Source organism: Salarias fasciatus, chromosome 10, assembly GCF_902148845.1.
Source record: "Salarias fasciatus chromosome 10, fSalaFa1.1, whole genome shotgun sequence".
NCBI classification, from domain to species: domain Eukaryota; kingdom Metazoa; phylum Chordata; class Actinopteri; order Blenniiformes; family Blenniidae; genus Salarias; species Salarias fasciatus.
This window is the reverse complement of record NC_043754.1, coordinates 18,468,887-18,491,710: the sequence shown is the minus strand read 5'-3', so window position 1 is coordinate 18,491,710 and position 22,824 is coordinate 18,468,887. Positions and strand designations below refer to the sequence as shown.

At 43.1% G+C, this 22,824-nt stretch overlaps 2 protein-coding genes across 5 annotated transcripts; both read right to left on the bottom strand.

Annotated features, from left to right (window-relative positions):
- LOC115395637 (butyrophilin subfamily 1 member A1-like) lies at nucleotides 1–16,266 on the bottom strand. 4 transcript variants are annotated; one of them, XM_030101264.1, is made up of 6 exons: nucleotides 2,283–2,416; nucleotides 2,006–2,200; nucleotides 1,517–1,867; nucleotides 1,309–1,434; nucleotides 1,177–1,220; nucleotides 1–315 (listed from the first exon to the last, which is right to left on the bottom strand). In XM_030101264.1, exons 1-6 carry the CDS (start codon nucleotides 2,335–2,337, stop codon nucleotides 202–204), a joined length of 885 nt encoding a protein of 294 aa, XP_029957124.1. In that variant the 5' UTR covers nucleotides 2,338–2,416; the 3' UTR covers nucleotides 1–201. The 4 variants fall into 4 exon arrangements, with proteins under 4 accessions (XP_029957124.1, XP_029957122.1, XP_029957123.1 ...); XM_030101262.1 differs by lacking the exon at nucleotides 2,283–2,416 and adding an exon at nucleotides 16,179–16,266 and having other exon boundaries at nucleotides 1,517–2,200; XM_030101263.1 differs by having other exon boundaries at nucleotides 1,177–1,237; nucleotides 1,517–2,200.
- Nucleotides 16,267–19,877: 3,611 nt separating this feature from the next.
- Nucleotides 19,878–22,477, bottom strand: LOC115395742 (uncharacterized). The gene is made up of 5 exons (XM_030101383.1): nucleotides 22,360–22,477; nucleotides 21,593–22,276; nucleotides 21,390–21,500; nucleotides 20,109–20,137; nucleotides 19,878–20,003 (listed from the first exon to the last, which is right to left on the bottom strand). Exons 1-5 carry the CDS (start codon nucleotides 22,412–22,414, stop codon nucleotides 19,878–19,880), a joined length of 1,005 nt encoding a protein of 334 aa, XP_029957243.1. The 5' UTR covers nucleotides 22,415–22,477.
- Nucleotides 22,478–22,824: the final 347 nt, after the last annotated feature.

Here is a 22,824-nt window from a genome sequence, read left to right as displayed (position 1 = left end):
AAAAAAAGAAAAAAGACAGAAGCATTGAATACCACTCAAAGTCAAATGTACCGCACAAAGAAAACCAACACGGTTCCTGAATGAGCCTCCCCTCATAGTCATCACTTACCACACTCAAACGACAAACATACATTTACCTCAAGCCTCAGCTGTGTTTTTTTTTTATCTCCAGTCTCACCCTTCTTTAACCAGAGTGTATAACTATGCATTGGAGTAAACACATTCATCGTTGGAAGCATTTCCGTGTCTTCTTGGTCTGTTGGTCTTTTTATGACTTAAAGCAGCATAGTGAAGACTGTTTGGTTCTTCGAAGCCCTGTGAGCAAAACATACCGAGAGTAAATTGTGTCATGGTTTTTGTTAAAAAAATATATACAGACCCTTCCCAAAGAAATTAGAATGTCATGAAAAAGTATATTTATTTCCATATGTTAAACCTTCAAAGATTATAGATTCAGGACCACAATTTAAGCGATTTCAAGTATTTGTTTGTTGTAAAAACCATGAAATCAGGAATTCAAACAATATGAATACTGTGGAGAAATCAGCCCAAATTTTGCAGGGCATGAATGTTTTAAACTGAGCGTTACACACTAATCTATTAAACTCAAAGCACCTGCACACGTTTCCCCAGGGCTCATTAAATTGCTTCAGTTTGGTTCAATGTGAGGAAGACTGCAGACTTGATAACTGGCCAGAGGACCATCATTGATCCCCTCCATAGGATGGGTAAACCACTAAAGTTCATAGCTCAGGAGGCTGGCTGTTCACATAGTGCTGTGTCCAAGCAAGTCAATGGAAAGTCTCGTAATTCCCGGGCAGTTGCCACAGGCTGATTGCATCAATACCACTGCGCATCGAGGCAAAGGGATTCATAACCAAATATATGAATATATAATATGAAGATTGACGAATCGTTTTTAAAAATACCATATTTTGATTGATTTGATGTGATCCTAATTTCTTTATATTTTTCTGCAAAAGCTGAGAAGTAAATGGTGATTTGTTCACAGTATTCAAATTTTTGGAGTTGAAAGGTTTAACTTTTGAATGGAATTATGAAAATAAATACGTTTCTCCATATTGTAAATTTTTGGAAAAGGTCTGTACATACGTTAGTTCTCAAATGTGCTTGAAGGTTATATAGTTTTAGTTTGTTTTTTCAAATGGAATTTACCTCAGTTGTTGCTGCAGATGGAGATGACAGTCGTTCTTGAACACCTGGTTAATGCAACAGACTAATATTCATGTCATTTCAAAAACTCCTTCAGTCTATAAAATCTAAGCTTCCATAATGAATGCAAATTACCTGAAGAGTGGCAGCTGTTTTTCTTTGTTATATTGTACAGTAAGAAAGCCAAGAAAATACTGAAGATCATCGTGAATAGCAACGCCCAACTCAACAAATGCACCAACACCCAAGGATTCACCTTATCTGCAAATTCAAACACAGCATTGTTTGTTTGTTGTGACTGAAGAATTGAAAAATATCTCAACATGTCAGAAAACGTACTTACCTGGAAAGTCAAGCTTGGTCCCGTTTCCAAACAGGACCTGTCCACATGAGGCGACTGCACAGTAGTACATCCCAGCGTCAGTCTGAGTCAGGTTTTCCATCGGCAGTTCATAGAAACAGGCGTTACTTTGGGAGTCACACTGGTCATTCATGCCACCGTGGGTATAAAAGACAACTGGAAGAGATTCCTCCGACTTTTTGTACCAGTAAACACTGTGTTCTCCATCACAGCTCCCAGGGTGTACTGTACAGCTCAGAGTAGCAAAGCCTCCTGGCTGAATACTGTCAGATCCTGGCTGATTGACCAAAGTGGCGTTTGAACCAAAGCCCTTCACACTGACTGTGACACTCTCTGAAAAAATAGGTGATGTATAAGAATAGAATATACAGTGGTATATAGCCGAATCTGAAGTGTGCAAATCTGTGATTGTCAGAAGAGCCTTGCCATCTCTTTTATCCATTTTGAAGTGCGTAGAGTTCTCGATCTCACCATGAAACATGTTCTTGTCATTTTTACTCGAGCCTGAGATTAGCTTGGGTCTCTGTCCCAGAATTTGCTTGTACCAGTAAATGCTTGTAGGAACTTGAGTCTCATAGAAGCAACTCAAGGTCAAATCTTCTCCAGCATGAGCCGAGACAAAACTTCTCTCCTGACGATCAGATGAAGACAGTTTCTGACCAGGAACTTGAAGAAATGGAAACAGAGAACGATGAAATATAATGTAAACTGGCGTACCGCATATTTGAGTCAAACAAATGAAGCTTACCCATCTTCCATGTGAGCAGAAAAGAAAGACAAAAAGCCAGAGTCAGAGATGCCATCACGACCAGCCTCCTGGGGTGAGTGAAAGGATGCAGCTGGTTCTTTCCCTCTTGACAGACAGCGTTGTGTGAGCTTGGCCAGCCACATGTGACAGTGTGTCCTGTGTATCACGATCACATGATCACAGCAGGGTGTAGCAACAAGTAATGTATTTGATTTACATAGTCAATGTTGAGATTAAAAGAAATCCTCATTTTTGAAATGAGAAGATGCAGTGATGTCTGTTTATGAACAACATATGGATTGTTGATGCTTCAAAGTTGAAAATCTTTATGAGGAGCCTTGTTCCAGATTTCACTGACTTCATTTGCAAATTATGTTGTTTCTGTGTTGTATCTACACATGCCGAACAGATCAAGGTAACATCCAAAATCAACAATGTGATCTGTGCAAAGAAGAACATCACTTGATGGATTCCTGGAATCTTTTTTTGTTTTGTTTTGTTTTGTTTTTTGTTTTTGCATGGATCAAGGGTTAAACTCCATAGGCATACGTAGGCCATATAAGGTGCTTCTTAAGCCTTTAAGATGGTTCAATTCCCTGTTGAATAAGTGCCCTTCATTTGAATGAGTATTGAGTTTCTTAGTCCACCGTTAAAGTGAAGCTTTCATTTGGTGACATTGTACATTTGAAAAAAGAAATTTATAACTTTCACTCAAGAGATAATGCATTTCTCATATTTATTTTTCAAGCAAAATCTTTATAAATGTCCCGTATTTCTGAATCTGCGTTTTGTCTTTATAATCTCTCTTTCTTTCTCCCATTCACACTGCACGCACACACACACACGCACACACACATGCACACACACACACACACACACACACACACACACACACACACACACACACACACACACACACAAGCCAGCATACATTTTTTAAGGTTCCTTAGCACACATCCTGCCGAAAACCACAAAGTCTGCTTAACTGATGGCTCTTCTAAGAAGAGGGGCTGTAGGAGGAATCTGAGAAGAATCACTTTTATTAGGTATCGGAAAAAGTGAATCTCATGCACTTGTCAGCATCGAGAGCTCTGCTATAACTGGCAATGAATGCAGTTGGTGAAAGGGCATCTTGAGATGTGGTTTTGTAAACTTAATTTTCTCCATTTCGGAATGGATTAAAACCTTGAGGACCTTAAGCAACACACCTGCATATGTTGCATCTTGTGGTTTTAAGTTTAGTTTGGTGTACGTGCAGAGCTGTTTTTTGATATGAGACGATCTAGGCGAACTCCTCGGGCTCCTAAACAGCATGTTGCCTCGGGCCCCATGTGGCTAGAAATGACCCTGGTATGTGTGAAGTACTTTAGGACCTGATTGGCCTTTCAGGTCCAGTCCTTAAATGGTCCTCCTCATATCTGACAGGTAGGAGCTTCAGTGTGTCAGCCAACAATATCATGTCTAAACCAGCCAACCTGCAGTGTGGTGTGCCTCAGTGATGTCTCGTACCACCTATTTGCAGACGACCTGCAGCTGTACTGCTCCTTCAAACCCTCCGAAACCTATAAACTGAGCTCCTTAAGCGGGACAGGGGTCCTGTCGCTTAAGTGGATGGGGTCGTTGGCCTGGCCGGCTTCTGTTTTCCCTGGGGGACTTCAGGCTGGGGTAGGTCCTGGTCGCATGCCCGTGTGACTCTGGGAGTCTTGACCGGTGTGTGCGTGCTCCGTTGACGTTGTGTCACAGTTTTTCTTGAACACGGGTGCGGTCGGCGCTTTGGTGCGAAGATGCTTAACGCCAGTGTCTTGGGGGCTTGGTGGTGGCGGGACTTGCCATATGGCCTTCCTCTTCCGTGCCAATCTTGTCAGTCTGTCCAGCTGGGTGTACATCTATCCCTACGGCCTCTGCTTTGGTAGGTTATCGATAGCGAAGCCCATAGGTGGGCTAAGCAACACACGAAGTAGAAATTGTAGGTACTTGACGTAACTGCAGTTCTACGAGTGTGTGCATGCCCACCTACCTGCTCGCCCAGCTCGACTGCTTCCATTCTCCTGGGCTGATTCGAAGAAGGGAGATTTTAGGAAGCTGCTCGGCTTACATCGCCTTGGAGCGGCGCGGGGCGTGTACCAGCGCCCAGGCATGACTGGCACTAGGGTGCATCAAATTGCAATGCAAAATGAAATCTCAACATATCAATCTGATTGGGGTTGCATTTTGTTTGGACATACATTAAAATGATTTGTGCAAAGTTTTGGGGAAATTACTTGAGATTTAGAGGTGGAACACAGCATGTGAAAAATGCTAAATGGGCGTTTTTGGTTGATTTCTTGCATAACATGTCAAGGCAATCTCAAAAATGACAAGAATTCGATTTTTAGAACATTTATTTTGAATGGAACATAGAAGTTACTCTCTGAAACAACCTGCACTGCATGTAATGATGTGCTTGCTTCTAGAAATATTCTTTATAAAGCATGCAGAAGCATGTATAAAAACATAAAAAATACCAAGGAACCAGAACTTGTAAAATGATTTTACTCCTATCAACAGTGACAGTAGCCCAGATGGTAGAGTGGGTGGTCTTATAATCGAAAGGTTGGCGGTTCGATCCCCGCTCCCACAGGCGTAAAACTGTTGTTGTGTCCTTGGGCAAGACACTTCCCCCATCTTGCCTAAGTGTGAGAGTAGACCAAGACTTCCTTTTATTGTCATTTCACATTACACAACAGCGCACTGTGGAACGAAATTTCATTGCATTTGGCTTCCTCAGTTTCAACAACACTCAATAAATAGATAAAGATAAAGGAATGCTTTAGTATAAAAAAAACAAATAGTATCAAAAATAGATATGAAGACAGGGCTAAGCATATGATATCAATTTAACACTATCAGCAATAGCGGAGCGGGGGGGGGGGGGGGGGGGGGGGGGGAATTGTGCTGAAGAAAATGGTAAGGAAGGAAAGTTGGAGTCTATAACAGTCACGTTCATGAGGATAAAGTTGTTTCAAAGATAAAAATGAAAAAATGCTCGCCCATGCTGTATGTTGTTTAGTTTTCCCGGAGGTGCAGCCTGTCATCCTCTCAGTTTCGCTTTTACCGTAATGCTCAGAATATCTGCGCACTGCTAAATAACGTGTCGCTTAGAGAGTTTACTGCGGTCAAGCCAGCCGGCGCTCTGACAAACACAGTCAAGTGAGCCGACACGTTATTTAGCGGTGCGCACATAGTTTACGCATTACGGTAAAAGCGAAACCGAGAGGATTGCAAAACAAACGTTAATCACAACCTTATAATTAATAGAAGACGCGTCACGCATGAATAATGTTGACAAAAAACGAAACTGAACAACAAAGTAAATTAAAGAAAGCTTGTCCTAATGCTACTTTTCAGTGAATAGGTCAAATGAACTGAGAGATATTGAGCTGAAATACTGTGTTTCTCTCACAAATATACATTTTTTTTGTGCAAAATTTAAAGCAAAAACAAAGACGTGTGTCTGAAAGAGGCACTACAGTAATGTGATTCACATGTGATTTGGAGTCAATAGGTCAAATAATCTGGGAGCTACTGAGAAAAAAAAATTTTTGATAAAAATATTTATAAAAAAAATTATTGGAAAGTTGTGGAGGCAAAAACTCGGGTCTGGGAGGAGTTCGGGGAGGCCATGGAGGAGGACTATCGGTCGGCCTCGAAGAAATTCTGGCAAACCGTCCGGCGCCTCAGGAGGGGAGAGCAGGTCTCCGCCAACACTGTTTACAGTGGAGGTGGGGAGCTGCTGACCTCAACTGGGGATATTGTTGGACAGTGGAAGGAATACTTTGAGGACCTCCTCAATCCCGTCGCCACGTCTTCCGTGGAGGAAGCAGAGGCTGAGGTCTCAGAGGTGGACTCTTCCATCACCCAAGCTGAAGTCACTAAGGTGGTTGGCAAGCTCCTCGGTGGCAAGGCACCGGGGGTGGACGAGATTCGGCCTGAGTACCTTAAGTCTCTGGATGTGCAGGGACTGTCTTGGTTGACACGTCTCTGCAACATCGCGTGGTGGTCGGGGACAGTGCCTGTGGATTGGCAGACCGGGGTGGTGGTCCCCCTGTTTAAAAAGGGGGACCGGAGGGTGTGCTCCAACTATAGGGGGATTACACTCCTCAGCCTCCCCGGGAAAGTCTATTCCAGGGTACTGGAGAGGAGGATCCGACCGATAGTCAAACCTCGGATCCAGGAGGAACAATGCGGTTTTCGTCCTGGTCGTGGAACAGTGGACCAGCTTTATACCCTCCATAGGGTGCTCGAGGGTTCGTGGGAGTTTGCCCAACCAGTCCACATGTGTTTTGTGGATTTGGAGAAGGCATTCGACCGTGTCCCTCGTGGTGTCTTGTGGGGGGTGCTCCGGGAATACGGAGTCCAGAGCCCCTTGTTAAGGGCCGTCCGGTCTTTGTATGACCGGAGGAGGAGTCTGGTCTGCATTGCCGGCAGTAAGTCAGACCTGTTCCCGGTGCATGTTGGACTCTGGCAGGGCTGCCCTTTGTCACCGGTTCTGTTCATAATCTTCATGGACAGAATTTCTAGGTGCAGCCAGGGGCCGGAGGGGGTCCGGTTCGGGAACCACAGGATTTCATCTCTGCTTTTTGCAGATGATGTTGTCCTGTTGGCTTCATCGAACCCGGACCTACAGCATGCACTGGGGCGGTTTGCAGCCGAGTGTGAAGCGGCAGGGATGAGGATCAGCACCTCCAAATCCGAGGCCATGGTCCTCGACCGGAGGAAGGTGGCTTGCCCCCTCCAGGTTGGTGGAGAGACCCTAGCCCAAGTGGAGGAGTTAAAGTATCTTGGGGTCTTGTTCACGAGTGGGGGACGGATGGAGCGTGAGATTGACAGGCGGATCGGTGCAGCGGCTGCAGTGATGCAGTCGTTGTATCGGTCCGTCGTGGTGAAGAAGGAGCTGAGCCAAAAGGTGAGCTCTCGATTTACCGGTCAATCTACGTTCCCACCCTCACCTATGGTCATGAGCTTTGGGTCATGACCGAAAGGACAAGATCCCGGATACAAGCGGCCGAAATGAGCTTCCTCCGTAGGGTGGCTGGGCTCTCCCTTAGAGATAGGGTGAGGAGCTCAGTCACCAGGGAGGAGCTCGGAGTAGAGCCGCTACTCCTCCACATCGAGAGGAACCAGCTGAGGTGGCTCGGACATCTGTTTAGGATGCCTCCTGGACGCCTCCCTAGGGAGGTGTTCCGGGCATGTCCCACTGGGAGGAGACCCCGGGGAAGACCCAGGACACGCTGGAGAGACGATGTCTCTCGGCTGGCTTGGGAACGCCTTGGGATCCTCCCAGAGGAGCTGGAGGAAGTGTCTGGGGACAGGGAAGTCTGGGCATCCCTGCTGAGACTGCTGCCCCCGCGACCCGGCCCCGGATAAGCGGTAGAAAATGGATGGACGGATGGATGGATTATTGGAAATGTTAAAAAGCTAAAAGAAAGAGGTGTGTCTGAACCAGACAGTGTAGTACATTACGTACATTATACGTTGTCCATTACATTATCTGCGGCATTTTTTTTTAAGCGATTATATTTTAATGAGGATGTTTAGGCCACAAGGGCCCATGGAGAATTGCTTCGCCCCCCCTGGGCTGGGACCCCTGCTCCGCCCCTGACTATCAGTTAAGAAGATCTGACTGATAATAAATATTTACAAAAACTGAACAAATATTGCACTGATTGATTAGAGAATCAGTCCTTAACGACAAAACAGAGGAATATTGCACAGAACCATGGAGAGGTGATATGAGTGGCACAAATATGTGCATGAATATTGCACCGACAATGTCCAACAGATATCCAGATTCAATATGAGACAGTTATGTCCCATTCAGTAGTCTGATAGCCAGGGGGAAGAAACTGTTCATAAATCTGGTCGTTCTGCAGCGGATACTGCAGAACCTTCTGCCAGTACGCCAGCAGGGAGAACAGTCCATGGTGAGGGTGGGTGGAGTCCGAGGAGATCCGATGCGCTCTGGCTGAGCAGTGTCTGTGTGAAATGTCCTGAATGGAGGGGAGTGGGGACCCGATGATCTTCTCTGCTGTCCTCACCACTCTCTGCAGAGATTTCCAATCTGCAGCTTTACAGCCCCCGGACCAGATGGAGATGCCGCTAGTCAGCAGGCTCTCGATGGTCCCTCTGTAGAAGGTGGAGAGGATGGGTGAGGGGAGGGAGGCTCTCCTTAGTTGGCGCAGGAAGTGCATGCGTTGCTGTGCTTTCTTGGCCTGAGATGTGGTGTGAAGAGACCAGCTGAGGTTGTCTGTGATGTGCACCCCCAGGAACTTGATGTTCTCGACAACTTCCACAGCTGTGTTGTTGATAAGCAGTGGAGTGTAGCTGGGTCGAGATCTCCTGAAGTCGACAATGATCTCCTTTGTTTTGTCGACATTCAGAAGCAGGTTGTTCACCTCACACCAGTCCTCCAGGTGTCGCACCTCCTCCCTGTAGGCCTGTTCGTCGTTGTCCTGGATGAGACCCACAACTGTAGTATCGTCCGCGTACTTCAGGATGTGATTAGAGCTGAATCTGGGACGACAGTCATGGGTCATCAGTGTGAACAGCAGGGGGCTCAGGACCTGTGGGGAGCCAGTGCTCAGGGAGATGACATTGGAGATGTTGCTGCCCACCCGCACAGACTGGGTTCTGTTGGTGAGGAAGTCCAGCAGCCAGTTACACAAGGGGGTGCTGAAGCCCAACGGAGCCAGTTTGAGAACCAGACGCTGGGGGATGATCGTGTTGAATGCTGAACTAAATTCCAGGAACAGCATTTGCACATGAGTGTTCCTCTTCTCCAGGTGCTCCAGGCTGACGTGGAGGGCAGAGGAGATGGCATCCTCTGTGGAGCGGTTAGGCCGGTATGCAAACTGGAATGGGTCAAATGATGGCGGAAGTTTTGAAATGATGAAGTCGTTGATCACCCTTTCGAAGCACTTCATGAAGATGGGAGTAAGTGCAACGGGGCGAAAGTCATTCAAACAGGAGACAGCAGGTTTCTTCGGCACTGGGATGATGGTGGAAGACTTGAAGCATTGGGGGACAACAGCCTGGTCCAGTGAGGTGTTGAAGATGTCAGTGAGCACCTGGGCCAGCTGATCAGCACATTCCCTGGCCACACGTCCAGGGATCTTCTCAGGGCCTGCCGCTTTCCGCACATTCACTTTCCTCAGGGTTCTCCACACAGCCGTGGATTCAAGTCTCAGTGCCTGCTCATTAGGGAGGAGGGTGGCTTTCCTCTCAGGGATGTGGTTGAGGGCTTCAAACCTGCCGAAGAAGTTATTGAGCTCATTGAGGAAGCCTATGTCCCCTTGTAGAGAAGGAGATGCAGTTTTATAGTCGGTGATAGTCCTGATGCCCTGCCACAGCTGTCTGGTGTTGCTCGGGTCATGGAAGAAGCCCTGGATCTTCTGGCTGTGGGTGCGCTTTGCTGCCCTGATGGCCCGGTTCAGCTCGGCCCTCGCTGATCTCAGTGCCCCTGTGTCACCTGACTTGAATGCAGTATTACGCTCCCGGAGTCTTGCCTGCACCTCCTTGTTCATCGAAGGTTTCTGAATGGCCCGTGTGACGATGGTCTTGGTGGTAGTGACCTCCTCCATGCACCAGTGGATGTATGCAGACACAGATGCCGCATACTCCTCCACGTTGATGTGACGGTTATCGTCAGTAGCCGCCTCTCTGAACACAGTCCAATCCGTGCACTCAAAGCAGTCTTGCAGAGCGGACATAGCTCCCTCTGGCCACACTCTCCCCTGCTTCACAGTGGGTTTTTCTCTGGTTAGCAGAGGCTGGTATGCAGGAATTAGCAGGACTGAGAGATGGTCTGATGAGCCAAGGTGAGGGCGGGGGGCTGCTCTGAAGGCCTTCTTGATGTTGGTGTAAGCCAAGTCCAGTGTGCTCTTCCCTCTGGTAGCAAAATCCACATGTTGGTAGAAATTTGGCAGAACAGTCTTCATGTTGGCTTGGTTAAAGTTCCCAGCAACAATGAAAACACCCTCGGGATATGTGGATTGCAGGTCACTGATGGTACGGTAGAGCACATTCATGGCGAGTTTTGTGTTTGCACTGGGAGCGATGTAGACAGCCGTGATGATAACACAGTTAAACTCCCGAGGGAGGCGAAAAGGTCTGCATCTTACAGTCAGGCACTCAATGTCCACACAGTAGGGCTGCCACAAACGATTATTTTGATAGTCAAAAATCATCATAATCACCAATTATTTTTTTGATTAGTCGACTAATCACATCATATGTAAATTAAATGTAAAGCATAGTTTATCGCACCACCAAGAAGCTGCTCTTATATAACCGTAATTATATTTCAGCTTTAAGTGTTTAAGGTATATACTAAATAAATATAAAGACAATTCAGATGATAGTTCATTAAACCTTTATTGAAATATTACTGTGTACCATAAAGTGCAAATACTTGAGTAAAATACGGAAAAGGCACTTGCCTAAACAACACAAAAATAAATCCTTTGTTAATTTTTTATTCCTTAATTTGTGTTTGGCATCAAGCACAGCAACAATGAGGTAGGCACCTGTAACTACGGAATTATTTAAGTTTTCAGCTCACTGACTCAAATAAAACAAAAGTGCATTTTGTGTTCAGTGCTCAACTGTATCCAACTTTTATTATACTCTCACTCTACATAATCCCAAACTGCACACGGCTCTTGTTCAGGAAAGTCAGCATTTCTACATGTGTTGGAGACAGACTTGCTTTCTTTTTGGAGCAGATGTTCTGCTGCGGAGAAAATCCGCTCCGATGGGGTGGAGGCTCTGAAACGTAACGTTAGAAAATATTAGCCTGACATCACTTCTTATTAAAACACATCACTGTTAGAACGTTACAGAAAACATGAAATGAGTGCTAAAGGCAGCTAATGAATCAAATCATCACCGCTAATGTTAACGTTGACAGCTATGAGTAAACAGCAAGTTAGCGCTCTATGCTAATATTATTAGCTTACCGAGACGACGGTCCCTCTTCATCTTTGTCACGAGCCACGACGTGCTTCTGTTTCAGGTGCTCATGCATCGCAGTTGTGCTGCCGTGGAAGGCAGATACTGCATTGCACACTTTTCTCTGACGTTTTCGTGTAATGCTCCCACACTTTTGAGCTCCGCTGCTGCCGGGTAGCCATGACACCAGTCTGGTGTTGTCGCGGCTGACACTACTGCGCATGTGTGTCAAATACAGCGAGGCAGACGCAGCAGTGGAAGGTACCGCAGCAGTTTCGAGACAAAAACAAACATTAAAAAAAAAAAAAAAAAAAAACCCCGACGCGTCGACTATTAAATTAGTCGTCGATGATTTTAATAGTCGACATAATCGTGATTAATCGACTAATCGTGGCAGCCCTACCACACAGCAGTGACTGGAGACCACAGTGGTGTTGTTACACCAGTTGTTATTGGTGTAAATACAGACGCCACCCCCCCGGGATTTACCTGTGAGAGCGTGGTCCCTGTCGGCTCTGAATGTTGTTAGCCCATCCAGGGCGAGACATCACTTCTCTGTGATGATGAGGATGCAGCAGTTCCTTATCTCCCGTTTGGTGGATAAATCCAGCTTCAGGTAGTCCAGTTTTGTTTCCAGGGAGCGAACATTTGCAAGCAGGACGGATGGAAGCGGCGATCAGAATGGGTTAGCTTTTAGCTTCGCTGTGAGTCCACCCCGACGCCCGACGACCGCCCTTCTGTTTCCTCTCGCACCGCCTCTGGCGCCCCCGGAGGCGGCTTGAGCCAATAGGAAACCCCGCTGTTGTGTAGGCCGCTGGGTCTGACCGGCGTAGCAGCCCGAGGCTGCGCAGAGTTGTCTGAGTGTCCAAACATACTGTTCCGTAGATACTACGCTTCCGCAGGTTTAATAAAGTCTTACGGTTGTATCCTGTGTGATCCGTCGAAATAAAACATTGTATATTACACGGTATATATATATATATATTACACGGTAACCAAGAACGCTGAGTGTTACCGGGAGCCAAAGCAGCCGCAGCCGACAAGGGCGCCGCCATCTTGCCTTCATGAGTGAATGGTTGGTGGTGGTCGGAGGAGCCGATGGCGCAGATTGGCAGCCTCGCTTCCGTCAGTCTGCCCCAGGGCAGCTGTGGCTACAATAGTAGCTTACCATCACCTAGTACGGTGTGAATGGGTGAATCTGATATTGCAGTGTGAAGCCCTTGGGGTCTGTCAGTGCAGTGTAAAAAGCTCTATATAACTGCAGTCCATTTACCATTCACAGTCAAACCTGGTCGCTTTGCATGCAGTTGTGTGTCGCAGTGATACAGCAAGCACCGCAAGATCTGGCGACCACTTGGCAGCTTGGCGCCAGTAATGATGGCATCTGCACCAGTGATGCTGGCGCCCAGACCAAAAACCCGGGTGCGGCTGCTCTGGCGGGGGCTTAAGGCCATCTTGTGAGAGCTGGATCCTGTGGTGTGTGATGGTGGCGTTGAGGGAATTGACTCAGCGACTGAGCTACACAGGCAAAGCTTTATATAGACCCCCCCCCCCCCCCCCCCCCCCCCCCCTTTTTTTATTATGCAGGTGCGGGAAAATAGAATAGTTCTTGCAAAACAGAGGGTAAAATGTGCGTAAATATTGGAATATACAGGTCTCTGGGCTTGAAATGTAACAATGTTGCAACAACGCACACACACACATGCACACACCCACACACACACACACACACACACACACACACACACACACACACACACACACACTAAACAGCAGGCCATGTGCGAGCAGGGCAGAGTGAAGGGACACAGTTCCTGTTACCCCCTTATGCCATAAAATCAGACGCTCCGTTCCACCTCTAAATCACCTCATATCGCTTCAATATTTTGTATGTATTGTTTTTGCATGGATGGTAACAATTTTAGCACCCAATCAAACCAATATTCTGGAAATGTGTATTTTGATGCACCCTAACTGGCACGGCAACGTTTTTGATCTGTCTCAGTGTCTGGCTGGTGCCAAAGGAGGGTACCAATAGTAAAGCCCGTAGTTGGGCACACACACACTCGTAAAACTGTAGTTACATCTAGTAACTATAATTTCTTACTTGACAGAGGAAATAATGTTTATTTCACAGCAAAAGCTTTTATCGTAAGCTTGAGTCCCTGAGACAAAGTGTTTATTGAACAGTTACTAAATTAGGTATTAGGGATTATATATTAACCCTCTGTTGATTCAGCTACCTGGATTTATTGTCATTTTATGGTTGTAGAAATACCCTTGCCACTTTATCCAAGATAACCACAGCTTTGAAATATCTGGTATTTATTATTATTATGTGTTTGACAGTTTTGAGAGTGAGTTTTTGTGCATTACTTTTAATTCTTACATATTTTGTCTTGCATATCACTACAATGGATTGATCAGAAGTTTCATGGAAAAGATTTCTGTAACTTTTATTTATTGTGCATGTAAACTGACAATTACATAGAAATCCTAAAAAAAAAAAAGAGAGAAATTATAACAGAATTTGGATGGCACTCTTTGTTTCAGTACAAATTAGTTTGCGTTCCTGTACATGTTGGTGTATTAAAAAAAAAAAAAAAAGAAAGAAGCATTGAATACCACTCAAAGTCAAATGTACCACACAAAGAAAACCAACACGGTTCCTGAATGAGCCTCCCCTCATAGTCATCACTTACCACACTCAAAGTACAAGCATACATTTACCTCAAGCGTCAGTTGTGTTTTTTATTTTCAGTCATACCCTTCTTTAACCAGAGTGTATATCTATGCATTGGAGTAAACACATTCATCGTTGGAAGCATTTCCGTGTCTTCTTGGTCTGTTGGTCTTTTTAAGACTTAAAGCAGCATAGTGAAGACTGTTTGGTTCTTGGAAACCCTGTGAACAAAACATATCAAGAGTAAATTGTGTCATGGTTTTTGTTTAAAAAATATATACAGACCCTTCCCAAAGAAATTAGAATGTCATGAAAAAGTTTACTTTTCACTTTAACCAGTATTTTAAAAAATGTATCTAATTCAAATCGCCAACCCTGGCTTTAAACCTTCAAAGATTATAGATTCAGGACCACAATTTAAGCAATTTCAAGTATTTGCTTGTTGTAAAAACCATCAAATCAGGAATTCATACAATATGAATACTGTGGAGAAATCAGCCCAAATTTTGCGGGGCATAAATGTTTTAAACTGAGCGTCACACACTAATCTATTAAATTCAAAGCACCTGCACACGTTTCCCCAGGTGTCATTAAATTGCTTCAGTTCGGTTCAATGTGAGGAAGACTGCAAGCTTGAAAACTGGTCAGAGGACCATCATTGCTCCCCTCCATAGGATGGGTAAACCACTAAAGTTCATAGCGATGGAGGCTGGCTGTTCACATAGTGCTGTGTCCAAGTAAGTCAGTGAAAAGTCTAGTAATTCCCGGGCAATTGCCACAGGCTGATTGCATCAAGGCAACTGCGCATCGAGGCAAAGGGATTCAAAACCAAATAATGAAGATTGACGTATCGTTTTTAAAAATACCATATTTTGATTGATTTGATGTGATCCTAATTTCTTTATATTTTTCTGCAAAAACTGAGAAGTAAATGGTGATTTGTTCACAGTATTCAAATTTTTGGAGTTGAAAGGTTTAACATTTTGAATGGAATTATGGAAATAAACAAATTTTTTTATGATATTGTAAACTTTTGGAAAAGGTCTTTATATATTTTAGTTCTCAAATGTGCTTGAATGTTATATGGTTTTAGTTTGTTTTTTTAAATGGAATTTACCTCAGTTGTTCCTGCAGATGGAGATGACAATCCTTCTTGAACACCTGGTTAATGCAACAGACTAATATTCATGTCATTTCAAAAACTCCTTCAGTCTATAAAATCTAAGCTTCCATAATGAATGCAAATTACCTGTAGAGTGGCAGCTGTTTTTCTTGGTTATATTGTACAGTGAGATAGCCAAGAAAATACTGAAGATCATTGTGAATAGCAAAGCCCAACTCAACAAATGCACCAACACCCAAGGATTCACCTTGTCTGCAAATTCAAACACAGCAATGTTTTGTTTGTTGTGACTGAAGAATAGAAAAATATCTCAACATGTCAGAAAACGTACTTACCTGGGAAGTCAAGCTTGGTCCCGTTTCCAAACAGGACCTGTCCACATGAGGCGACTGCACAGTAATACATCCCAGCGTCAGCCTGAGTCAGGTTTTCCATCGGCAGTTCATAGAAACAGGTGTTACTTTGGGAGTCACACTGGTCATTCATGCCACCGTGGGTATAAAAGACAACTGGAAGAGATTCCTCTGACTTTTTGTACCAGTAAACACTGTGTTCTCCATCACAGCTCCCAGGGTGTACTGTACAGCTCAGAGTAGCAAAGCCTCCTGGCTGAATACTGTCAGATCCTGGCTGATTGACCAAAGTGGCGTTTGAACCAAATCCCTTCACACTGACTGTGACACTCTCTGAAAAAATAGGTGATATATAGGAATATAATATACAGTGGTATATAGCTGAGTCTGAAGTGTGCAAATCTGTGATTTTCAGAAGAGCCTTGCCATCTCTTTTATCCATTTTGAAGCGCGTAGAGTTCTCGATCTCACCATGAAACAAGTTCTTGTCATTTTTACTAGAGACTGAGATGAGCTTCGGTCTCTGTCCCAGAATTTGCTTGTACCAGTAAATGCTTGTAGGAACTTGAGTCTCATAGAAGCAGCTCAAGGTCAAATCTTCTCCAGCATGAGCCGAGACAAAATTTCTCTCCTGACGATCAGATGAAGACAGTTTCTGACCAGGAACTTCAAGAAATGGGAAACAGAGAACAACGAAAAATAATGTAAACTGGCGTACCGCTTATTTGAGTCACACAAATTAAACTTACCCATCTTCCATGTGAGGAGAAAAGAAAGACAAAAAGCCAGAGTCAGAGATGCCATCACGATCAGCCTCCTGGGGTGAGTGAAAGGATGCAGCTGGTTCTTTCCCTCTTGACAGACAGCGTTGTGTGAGCTTGGCCAGCCACATGTGACACTGTGTCCTGTGTATCACGATCACATGGTCACAGCAGGGTGTAGCAACAAGTATTGTATTTGATTTACTTAGTCAATGTTGAGATTAAAAGAAATCCTCATTTTGAAATCAGAAGATGCAGTGATCTCTGTTTATGAACAACATATGGATTGTTTGTGCTTCAAAGTTGAAAATCTTTATGAGGAGCTTTGTTCCAGATTTCATTGGCTTCATTTGCCCATTATGTTTTTTCTGTGTTGTATCTACACATGCCCAACAGATCAAGCAAACATCCAAAACCAACAATGTGATCTGTGCAAAGAAGAACATCACTTGATGGATTCCTGGATTTTTTTTTATTTATTTATTTATTTTTTTTTGCATGGATCAAGGGTTAAACCCTATAGACATACTTACACCATTTATAAGGTGCTTCTTAAGCCTTCAAGATGGTTCAATTCCTTGTTGAATAAGTGCCCTTCATTTTCATGAGCATTGAGTTTCTTAGTTCACCGTTAAAGTGAGGCTTTAATTTTATAACATTGTACATTTTAAAGAAGACAAACATCGCTCAAGAGATATTATATTTCTCCTATTTATTTTTAAACCAAATCTTTATAAATCTCCTGTATTTCCTGAATCCATGTTCTGTCTCTCTTTCTTTCTTTGAGGCCACGCACGCACGCACGCGCACACGCACGCGCGCGCACACACACACACACACACACACACATACTCACACACACACACACACACACACACACACACACACACACACACACACGCACAGTCTTGTATTTCTATCCTTGTGGGGACCGTCCATTGACTCCCATTCATGTCTAGCCCCTAACCCTAACCCTGGCCCTAACCCACACCACAACAAAGCCTAACCCTAAAGAAATGTTTTTGCACTTTTACTTTTTTCAGTAACAACAACATGGTCAAGAAAACACTGTTTCTCCTACTTAGGACCGGAAAAAGGTCCCCTCAAGGCACGTCGTTCCACGTTTTGCTATCCTTGTGGGGACATTTGGCCCCGACAAGGATAGAAATACAAGAACACACACACACACACACACACACACACACACACACACACACACACACACACACATTTTTCAAGTGTCCTTAGCACACATCCTGCTGAAAACCACAAAGTGTGCTTAACTGATGGCTCTTCTCAGAAGAGGAGCTTCAAGAGAGTCACTTTTATTAGGTATCGGAAAAAGTGAATCTTAAGCACCTGTCAACATCGAGAGCTCTGCTAAAACCAGCAATGAATGCAGTTGGTGAAAGGACATCTTGAGAGTTTTGTAAACTTAATAAAACCTCGAGGACCTTCAGCAACACACATGCAGTTCACCTGCATATGTTGCATCTTGTGGTTTTAAGTGTAGTTTGGTGGACGTACAGAGCTGTTTTTTGCTATGAGACCATCTTGGCGAATGCCTCGGGCTCCTAAACAGCATGTTGCCTCGGGCCCCTCATGGCTTGAAATGACCCTGGTATGTGTAAAGCACTGTATACCTATATACATGTACACCTATATAGGTACCGTTAGTATGTGCTTTGAATAACAGCACTGGGAAATAAAGCACTGGGCAACAATCACAAAAATAAACTTGTTTAAACTGCTCAAACGCTTTCAGTTCAGCTCCATACACCATCAAAATACTGTTACCGTTTTGTTTTTTTAACTACAGAATCAAGGGAATTTAGATGATCTCCCATAGTGATTACCTAGAATAAACCAAAATCACAATCTCACATGAACTAACTGAAGAGTTTTGGCTGCTTAAACTTAGCCATAATCAGGGATCTAACTCTGTTGTGCTGCTAACATTTACCAGGCAGTTGTTACATGATAGAATTACAGGCTGCACTTGAAATTGGTGAGTTGCACATTGTTTACCTTGATATTTCAAGTTCACACAGCTGTTTAAACCAATGAAAATAATAAGGTTACATCTGAATCCCTTTTTACAATGTGTGAGCTCAGTATCCACACACACGTAGGTACACAATCCAGTCAGAACTTACAGGGGGCACATTTGTTCACTTTGTGAAGAGTTTCTTATAGGAGTATGTGTTGCCGTAGCCTCATTATGACTTTCAAATTTGAAAATTGTTTCCTTCCTGTCTTGCTACACCACATTTTGTGAAAATGCCTGCTGAAACGGTCGAGTTTGAGTTGGGTCCGCTTATCCTGAAGTAAGTGGATTAGCTCCTCCCCCTGACTTTGCCCCCACTGTGTGTGTGTGTGTGTGTGTGTGTGCGTGCGTGCGTGCGTGCGTGCGTGCGTGCGTGCGTGCGTGCGTGTGTGGACACACCGGAAAGCAGGTTCCGAAACAGGCTGTTCTGAGGAGGGCTCGTCAGTGCCACTTTTTTGATCGCTGCAACCCCGAACAAAGGATGAATTTGGGGCAAAATACTTAAATACTATATTTTTGGGCTTCTGAGACCTATATGACGTGACTGAAAAATAGCATAATATGTGCCCTTTAAGTTGGTCACCTGTGATGTAATTTAGCACAGAAGTACCTGTTTAATGTTTTTTCACAGTTTATTCATGTCGCAGACATTTGTCAAATGTTCTTAAGTTGAACACATTAATGACTTGATTGCAGATTATTTCTCATTGATTCTACTCCATGTTTTTGGGGCCATGGGTTGAAATTTTTCTTCACCATCATGAGGTCAGTCCTTAGGTTTCTGGACTTGATGGCAGCGTTCCCATTCCCTAATCTATAAAATCATCTTGTCGTGTATAGAAGAAGCAACATTGGATTGAATTGTTGAATGCAGACAGACACGGTTCAAACTCAGATTTCTAAAACTGTATTTTATTTTTATTTTAATGATATACATGGGTTTACATGAGGAAAAGACGCAAAATCGAAAATTGCAGTTTTAATCTACAGGCTTCATGACAGAGAATATGATCCTCTGCTCTAAGGACACACTGTTGAATTATTTGTTCAACAAAAATAGAGAATCACAAAGAAATATTCAGACAACACATATTTTTAACAGCCATTATGCACTTTAACATCTGTTGATCATCTTAATTCTGCCAAACTATTATCACATTTATTTTAATGAACCACAAAGCACCACCTCCAACCCCACCCACCCCAACATCACAAAGATAAAACAGAAGGTTCAGTTTATTCTTCCCCTTGGTGAAATTACTGCACTGCATTTATCCTATCCTATTTACAGCTAGCCTTAACTTTATATGCTAAAAGCATTGTGCTGCCAAAGTACGGCACCCACTGTGGGGTCAAAGGTCATGCTCAAACCTACAAACTTGTTATCCTAATTCTGCGTCTGTCACTAAGTCCAACTGGAATATCAAAGGAGTGACGACCTTAAAATATATTTGTAACCCAATATTGGCAAAAATATTTTCTGTTGGAATCAACTAGTAATTGTATTTTCTGTACATGAGATGATTTTGATAAAAATGTGCCTGATGCCTTTGCATGATAAAAAAAATAAAAGTTCCCAGGAACTGTTTAGCTTTGTTTTCTGCTGCACGATGTTTGAAACAGTAAGAAAGAAATCAGATTCAGCAGTGTGACTGCTTTACACTGTAGTACACACACGCGCTCCAGGTGGGATCCCTCCTTCTTGAACAGTCGGCCAGGTTGACGCTCAAAGCGGCAACGTACAGACTTCCTGCCGTTGGGTAACCCTGCCAGCAAAATGACTGTTTTTAACTTAAGAATACATTTAAAATATGCATTTGGTTTAAGGACCAAAGTGAGTGGTTGATAATTGAATGGTTACAGTTGTGTACCTTAGCGTCTGCTAATCCAGGGAACGACTCTGAAAGGAAAATGACAAGGACAAGTTTGAAACAATTTAAAAACATATATATTTATAGTTCAGGAGTAAACAATCAACTTTTTTGGCATTAAGGGATTTTGTTGAAACTGTATGAGCAGATGTCAATAAGAAAATCTATACTTAAAGTGTTTTTATTGGTTTGTGGAAATTTTTTGATACAATTGATCATTCTTTACAGCTGTACAAACTGGAACGTTGTGGTTTAAGGTACATCTCTACATTGGTGTAAAAGTTACCTGGATAACCTTTTTCAATATGTTGTAAGCATTGACACTGAAACACATTCTAGAGAAGTAACCTGTGGTGTTTCACAACATTTGGTTGGCAACCACAAAAAAATTATAGAGTTAAAATGGTTAAATTTGCTGATGACAAAAGTATTTCTTTCATCAAATGAAAGTACTAGTTGTAACAGTAGAAAGGAAATTGGTTCTGTAAAAAAAACAACATGGTTTGAAAGTAAAATAAAATTCATTGCCTAGAGTTGAAATCAAGCGAGTGTATAAAGCAATTTTTTAGAGGAATTGCAGATGAAAAACTGTGTTGGAAGCAACAAAGAGCCTATTAAGCAAAAATTATCATGATTTACTGCGATGCTATATATAATCTATCTGCTAAAAGCCTTCATATTCTCTGTTTTTCACTTATAGAGCCATATATGTGCAACTGTTCAGATATTTGGAAATTGTGTTTCAAACAATATAGAGTCAAATCAAACTAAGATTCTAAAACAACACGTTATTTTAGGTTTACAAATGAATTCCTCATATAGTCCTGCCTTTTAAAATTGTCATTCATTGTTTATTTAAAAAACATTTGAATAGTAATTGTAATCGGAATATAAGCCTCCCTGTTTATATTCAACAGTTTTGTTTTTTGTTTTTTTTAGCTCAGATAAGGCAGTAATAATTTAATTTAAGAGGATGGTCTGTTTTTGACTCCTACAGTGAGAAATAATCTACATGTTTCTGTTAAGGGAATTAAACTGTACAGTGCTCTCAGTGATGAATGTCAATGTAGCCGTTCTTATTCTCCAATTTTATAAGACCGGTCTAAATAAACTGGTGGCTTAATCATATTCCTTATGCTAGTTTTTAGTTTTTTCATGTTTGTATTTTAAGTAATAATAAAAATGAACCATTCATCAGAAAACAGAGAAACATTTCTAATTTAAATTCAGTGAAAATCATTTACAAGATAGACGAGAAAAACGAGTTGAAAAAAAAGTCACCTGCGGGTTGGCAGCTGTTTGTCCTGATTATCACACAAATAGAAAAAGCCAATAAAGCACTCAGGGCGGTGGTGAATATAAAGGCGCCTTTCCAGAAATGAACAATATCATCTGCCAACAGAGGGAATCAGACTTCAGTTTCATTTTTGAGACAGTTTTTCAACAACGACCAAACCCATCTCTGTGGTTCTGAGGTGACTCACCTCTGATGTCCAGATTGGTCCCGTTTCCAAACAGGACCTGTCCACATGAGGCGACTGCACAGTAATACATCCCAGCGTCAGCCCGAGTCAGGTTTTCCATCGGCAGTTCATAGAAACAGGTGTTACTTTGGGAGTCACACTGGTCATTCATGCCACCGTGGGTATAAAAGAGAACTGGAAGAGATTCCTCTGACTTTTTGTACCAGTAAACACTGTGTTCTCCATCACAGCTCCCAGGGTGTACTGTACAGCTCAGAGTAGCAAAGCCTCCTGGCTGAATACTGTCAGATACTGGCTGATTGACCAAAGTGGCGTTTGAACCAAATCCCTTCACACTGACTGTGACGCTCTCTGAAAAAATAGGTGATACATAGGAATAGAATATACAGTGGTATATAGCCGAGTCTGAAGTGTGCAAATCTGTGATTGTCAGAAGAGCCTTGCCATCTCTTTTATCCATTTTGAAGTGCGTAGAGTTCTCGATCTCACCATGAAACAAGTTCTTGTCATTTTTACTAGAGACTGAGATGAGCTTCGGTCTCTGTCCCAGAATTTGCTTGTACCAGTAAATGCTTGTAGGAACTTGAGTGTCATAGAAGCAACGCAAGGTCAAATCTTCTCCAGCATGAGCCGAGACAAAACTTCTCTCCTGACGATCAGATGAAGACAGTTTCTGACCAGGAACTTGAAGAAATGGGAAACAGAGGACAATGAAAAATAATGTAAACTGGCTTACCGCACATTTGAGTCACACAAATGAAGCTTACCCATCTTCCATGTGAGCAGAAAAGAAAGGCAAAGAGCCAGAGTCAGAGATGCCATCACGATCAGCTTGCTGGGGTGAGTGAAAGGATGCAACTGGTTCTTTCCCTCTTGACAGACAGCATAGTGTGAGTTTGGCCGGCCACGTGTGACACTGTGTCCACATGATCACAGCAGGATGTAGTATCAAGTGTTTTTTTTTTTTTTTCTGTATTTGATTCTCACCAGCGGTTGGCAACCTTTTTGACAGGGAGGGCCGTTTTGAAATGTTCTTCTCAGTGAGTGTGTCAATATCAACTAGAATGCAAGTAGATAACTTATGAGTAACGAGTATTACTTATTAGGTATTAGTAAGTTAAATTATCACAAAATACAAAAACATGTCCAACATACTTGGAATTTTATTTGACTCTAACAGAGACACATCCAAAGAAATTTTTCCTGTTATTAACCCCAAAAACTGCTTTCAT